The 5,977-nt window shown below is 44.2% G+C and overlaps 1 protein-coding gene across 1 annotated transcript in view; it reads right to left on the bottom strand.

Moving 5' to 3' along the window:
- The window catches only part of OXSR1 (oxidative stress responsive 1), a 109,172-nt gene that overhangs the window by 75,432 nt on the left and 27,763 nt on the right, over positions 1–5,977 (bottom strand). The window contains exon 2 of the mRNA XM_009333323.1: positions 767–879. Coding sequence (XP_009331598.1) covers positions 767–879 — 113 coding nt within the window. The remainder of the gene's footprint in view (positions 1–766; positions 880–5,977) is intronic.

The raw sequence follows: 5,977 nt of genomic DNA, 5'->3' as shown, positions 1-5,977 counted from the left end.
CTTCCACATGAGGTGCATGTGACAGCTGCTGCACTACAAAAGCACCAGCTCACATACACAGGAAAGACGACAAAGCCCGTCAACATACAAACCAGATGAGAAAAAAAAAAGAAATTTTAGTTACCACAGCTACCTGCCAGAAGCTGTTTTCCATTGAGAAAATCTTGAGAAAAGAGGCACACAGCAGAAGAAAATTACAGAGCTACAGCTCCAAAGGACTCTTACCTCCTGTCCTGAACTCAGAATTAGTGGGGGTTTCCATATGGCAGCCTGCGATATGTCAGTGTGATCCCTTAGCTGGCATCAGTACCAGAAAGAGATTAGGAACAAGAGCTAGTTTATTCAGTTTTTCTCTAAACAGGTGAAGGGGGGAAAAAAAAAGTAAAGAACTGCAGGAAAGGGAGAGAAAGCAAAACCATTCCCTTAAATTTTAAAGATTCTGGAAGGACACAGCTCTGGACGCCCCTCAAAGTGCGGAGCTCTTGTGGGTACAGCTGAGCTTCACAATTGCACATTAACTCTCTTCAAAACAAAGGGATTATACAAAGTGCTTAGCCTTAAACAAATAGCCTGAAGTTCTCCAACAGTTGATCTTTTTAACATTTTAAGTACTGTGTCCCACAACCAGGACAACTGAACTGCCTCTAGTGAAATCAGTCAGGTCCCCTCACCCTCACACCACCTCAAGAAAGGTTGTTTAAGGCACTTAGCAAACAGAGATTATGCTAACTGAAATACAACTCCCCAGACAATTTTGATTGCATACCAGGAGTTCATCCATGCTCGTCTGACACTTCTCAAGATTGATCCGTTTAATTGCCACCTTCTCCTTCTTTGGAGCGCAGAAGGCTGCCTGCACCACCGCAGTTGCTCCGCTCCCTGTGGGTGAAAAAGATGGATAGTTAGCAACATCTTACAGGACTTCTGCAGAAAGGAAGGGAGGGCAGACAACAAAATTACGAGTGCCAGTTCGTAAAGACAGCAGAGCCAGGTGAAAATCCAGTGAAGGCAACCCCACAGGCACTCCCCGCTCCAGGTCTGTGCAACTCCGCGGGCCAGCTCAGCTGCAACATTGAAGTGCTGGGCTAACCAAAAGAAAACAAGTGGATCTTTATGAGGATCATTACAGTTTTGCAGATAAAAAAAATCCCAGACTCCAGCTTACTTATGACAGAGGAGTGATTCTTCTTGCATGCTTTTAAAAGAAAGGCCATTGAGGTCACACGGACTTTTAACCTGATGTGTTCACCCAAAGTGTCGAAACAAGCCACACTCTTTGCTACCAACACTAATTAGATTTTTCAAATATTTTTATGTACTAATTGCTGTTCTCGTCTCCCCTCATTTTATGCAAAGACACAAGGTAGGCTTCATTCAAGACCGTTCAGCTCCAGTTCTCCCATAGTAGCACACCGCCTCAGTGTCTGGGTTAAAAACCACAGCGAGAAAACGTTTAAGTTCAAATAGGGAAAAAATACCACATTTTAATGTACAGTTGTTCAAACTGCTAGAAATAGGGATAAGAATTCTGGATTTAAACTCCTCAGCAATATCATATCCTTTGATATCAAAAGGAGTTTGCAGCAGTGAGACTTAAAATCTAGTTGATGTTAAGCCTGTATTCATTGGCGTCCAGAAACAGTTGCAACATTCACGGCTCATGAATAGGACACCTCGTGGCCTTCCTTTCTACCTTCGTCTTGGTTCCCCGCATTTACACACTTCACTGAAAAGGAATAAATTCAAATTAATAAAAAAGGGGGTAGGACAGGTGGAAAACAGCTCAAGAGCTTCCTATTGCCAATACCTAAGAAAATGCTATTAAAAATAAACCCACAGCTATTTTGTTCATTATCTCAGGCACAACTCTTGAACCCATTTGGGCTGATGAGGGAGACAAGAACAGCTAGTCAGTATTTTGGAATAAAACACCTATTTTATGAGATTCTCCTATTCTTAACGCTCTAAAACCTGTTCCCAGATTCTGCAATACAGGTCAAGCACAACATTTTCGCAAACTTTTTTTTTCTAGTCTGTTCAGATTAAACTGGGGGCAAAACCCTGCAATCTCATCTTCAAACAAAGACTACTGAAGCTCCCTACAACGACCATCAATAGTCTTCCTGCAGTGAGTTGCACCAAGTCACAGTCAAACTTGAATAAAGTGCCAGGTGGGGGAAAGAGCTTGAAATCCAGCCCTGAAAGATACAGGAAAAATTGCTCCATCCAAAGTCACGCTGAAACAAATTACAAAGCCCTGAACTGTGGGACTCTGCTCCTCTAATCTTCAACCAGTACCCGCTACAGCGGAACTGCAGGAGTTTCATTTCACTTTATATGGTATTGCAAGTGTACCCTGGACAACAGCTTCAGCTTGCCAGTTGATTCCCTGCACTTAGGAGTTTACATTTTAACGGCAGAAGGCAGCAACGTGCAGAACACAAAACGGCAAGGTTGCTAAAGCTGTACTATTTCACGAAGCAAATGGGTTTTTAAGAAGTTCAAGACTGAGGCCATTTATCACTTGCACGCATATTATTTTTCAGAGACTATTCATAGCAGAGGGCAAAACAAAGCTACCAGGAGAAGCTTAGGTAGAAGAAAAGGATAGCAACAGGGGCAAGAATATTTACAAGGGACTTGGAAAATAAAGATTGAGTGCCATAAGCAGAGTCTTTAGTAAAGGATGGAGATGATGGAAGAGTCTAGGCAGACGTTAACAAAAAGCACTCAGAAAAAGCAAGGGGAGGAGGTTTTGACAGCCGAGTTTGGGGAGCAGGGCTGAAATACACAGTATTAAGCACAGGACAAACATCCCAAAAGCAAGCCTCCACATACACTCCCTGTGGTTGCTTTGCCCGGCAGGTACAAGATGCGGGACTCCAGCATGAAAGCAGCAGCCCCAGCACAGACGTATTCTCACCCACTGGGTATCCTGGGTTGCACTGACCTGCTCCTTTCCACCCAGTACCTGCTTCTCTAAACTTTTCTGCTGCTACTTTGGGGGGAAAAAAGTGAAAAAACACAACAAAGTGAGTCAAGACAAAGACAGCAGAGCATGCAGAAGTGGTGACAAAAGGCAGGAGAAGCGAGTTTGCATTTCCTAGCACTGCTGGTCTCCCTACAGCAATAGGCTTTTGGAAGTCAGAACAGAAAACAATACATTTGTGCCTGTATCATTCCTTTGGAAAGAATTAGATCCCAGAAGAAACGTTGCTGCTGGCACATTCAAAGCACCAGTATTATGATTTCTTTCTTTGGATGTCTTGATGCATAGTAATAGAGGCTGAAAACACAAGCCAGATGCTGTAAGAATACACGACTGTGCACCTCAGAGGCTGTCTTGCCACACAACCCTTTCCACTCTTCAGTTAGTTTTGCAGGGCATATTTTCATCTCTAAAGCTACTTGCACAGTCCTTATCAATACAAGAGTATCTGTGCTCAAAGACTCTTTCTGGATATCTCAGGCACTCAATAGCTTCAGCACACACCTGCTTCCCCCCACAACATGACGTACTGAGATTTCTGTGCCAGTTAAACCCAGCTGGTGTAAGCACGACTGGCAGAGATGTTTCTTACAATCCAGACATGATACCACTACTGTAGACCAAATCTTTCACAAGACGACAGAAGTCCAGGGTTTTATAGAAGTGACTACACAAAGAATGGCTTTGTGTTTTTGTTTTTTAAGATGTTACTACCAGAAACAATAGATGCAGACTAATTAAAAGCAGGACCATGCGTGCTACAGCTTCTTCCCACTCCTTGAGCCTGCCTGATCGATGCTCGCTGGGACTTCAGGGTAAAACCTGCTTCTCACTAAGTGTTTGGACAATGCCCCAGCCTACAGGGACCCAATCTGTTATGGGTATATGGCATTATTTGAACAGTAATGAAATCCCAAACTAAATCCTTCTGGGTACACAGCAGTAAATCATCCGAACCCGAGACTCCTCCCATTTAATTCCCTGCTGCTCGTACTTCTCTGGCAGCTCTCTTCAGTTCGATCACCACCTGCTCTCCCCACTACCCCCCTCCCACTAATTCGTCATTTCTTTCAGCTCCTCTGTAGCACCTAATTATAGAGAAACAATGAAATCTCAAAAGCGTATCAAGCAAGGATTAAGCCAAGCTGCAGCACGATGTGCCACAAGCAAGCTGCTCTTTAGTAGCAGCAGCGGCGTGCCATGCTTCTAGGACCAAACAAAGACAGGTTTCCATGCTTCTTTGAAGAGTACAGAAAACATAGCAACATGGCCACTTTCAGGCTTTGCAGCCATACAATTTGCAGCCATGAAATTCCAGGGTGGCAAGAGAAGGAAAGGAGAGAAGCTGCAGCAAGGATGCGAAACACACTGCTAAGTGAAAACAAGCATAGACAGAGATGACAACACCAACAGAGAGAAAAAGAAAAAGCCTGGCAAGGAAGTTTTTTAAAGTTTAGAGCAGGTAACAAACATATGGGGAAAGGTAGGGAGAGAAGTGATTTCCCTGGCTGCTATGAACCATCTTCAATGAGGAGAAAAAAAAAAAAAACACAGGGGCAGTTTGTGCTAGGGTGGCACAACTTAGACAAACCAAGTTTCCCAGCAGACACAGATCTGCTACAATCAGAGCCAACTGCAGTCCGGTGCGCTGCTCAGCTGCAACGATGTGGGCAGCACTGGGTTAATGTTCCTGTGCTCAGTTCATGTTTGCTCCCTACCTCAAGACACAGTGCTGAGGCTCTTCCCTCTGCGCCTCCCTCAAGATCAGCTTTCTGAGAAAATTCGCTCTCTAGTTAATCTCTTCCAGCATAACGGCTTAGCAAAACAATGAAAACTGGGCACGGCCAAATGCTTGCTGCTTTATTCCTGAAAAGCAGGAGATCATTTTGTTGAGGGCTGGGAGGGCAGGGGAGGAAAGAGACCCCGAGTGGGTATTAGGATCTGTTTAATACCCCCTGCTTTTGCCTCTGGAGGCTCTCAGATTCAGTTCCAACCCTTAGGATAACAGCTGCAAAATTCCTGCATAAGAGGGTCACGACCTGCTTTAGGAAACACTGCCTAAGGAGGAAAACGTACCCTTTCTAACCCTTGCTTCTTTCATGTTTTTATGATTAAATAAAATCGGTTCTTTCCGAAATAAAACCAACCTCTGAAAGGATGAAAACAACCCAAACCAAAAACACCTCCCCAAGCACTCAGTTACTGAAGCCTGATTTCCCAAGGTATCTCCTCTGGATCCATGCTCCTCCAGAGCTCCAGCATGAACTTCTTAAGTTGAGAGAAACTCCCTGCAGAAGTCCACCACCAGCCTTCAAGGGAAGCTGGACACCATCTCTTCTGCAGTCACATAACTTGTATGAAGCTTGCTTTTAACGAAAAAAAAACAAAACAAAACCAAAAAACCAAACAAAAAACCCCCAAACCCTCTGAGATCTCTGTTAAAGTTGATGGAAACCAATGATTTCAAGTCTATTTGGAGGAGTGGAAAGACAGGGGACTGACCTGAGGACACAGCTTGTTCATATACATTTTGTTCCAAAGATAACTGCATCTTTGCAGCCACATAAGGACATTGCAGCTCTCCCAGGAAGACTGGGATGAATTGCACTGATGCCTCCTCCCAGGCGAATGCAACTGAAGCCAGAGGTCCTTTTGGCAGAGATATCTGCTTAAGCAATGGGAACAGTCATGCCAAATGGTCACAAGACAAACATCAAATCCTGGCTCTAGAACAGTATTCCCCCACCACGTGCAATGACAATTTAAAGCAACCACACAGAAAGAGTGCTCACAAAACAGTGTTGCCCAAGCTTTAAATCCATCCCACTACTGGAAACTGAGTTTCAGGTACCCTGGGAGATGCGAAAACTTCCCTTCAAGGTAACTCAGCTGCTCACCCAGCTGTTTCAATCAACAGGGGACATCTTCCATAAAGACTGATGCTCCAAGACTGTTATCTTAATGTGGTATCAAATCCCCTCCGTAGAG

The sequence above is a fragment of the Pygoscelis adeliae genome, unplaced genomic scaffold (genome assembly GCF_000699105.1).
Source record: "Pygoscelis adeliae isolate BGI_AS28 unplaced genomic scaffold, ASM69910v1 Scaffold88, whole genome shotgun sequence".
Taxonomy (NCBI): Eukaryota; Metazoa; Chordata; class Aves; order Sphenisciformes; family Spheniscidae; genus Pygoscelis; species Pygoscelis adeliae.
Note: the sequence above shows the minus strand (reverse complement) of the source record. Positions and strands in the feature narration are given on the sequence as shown.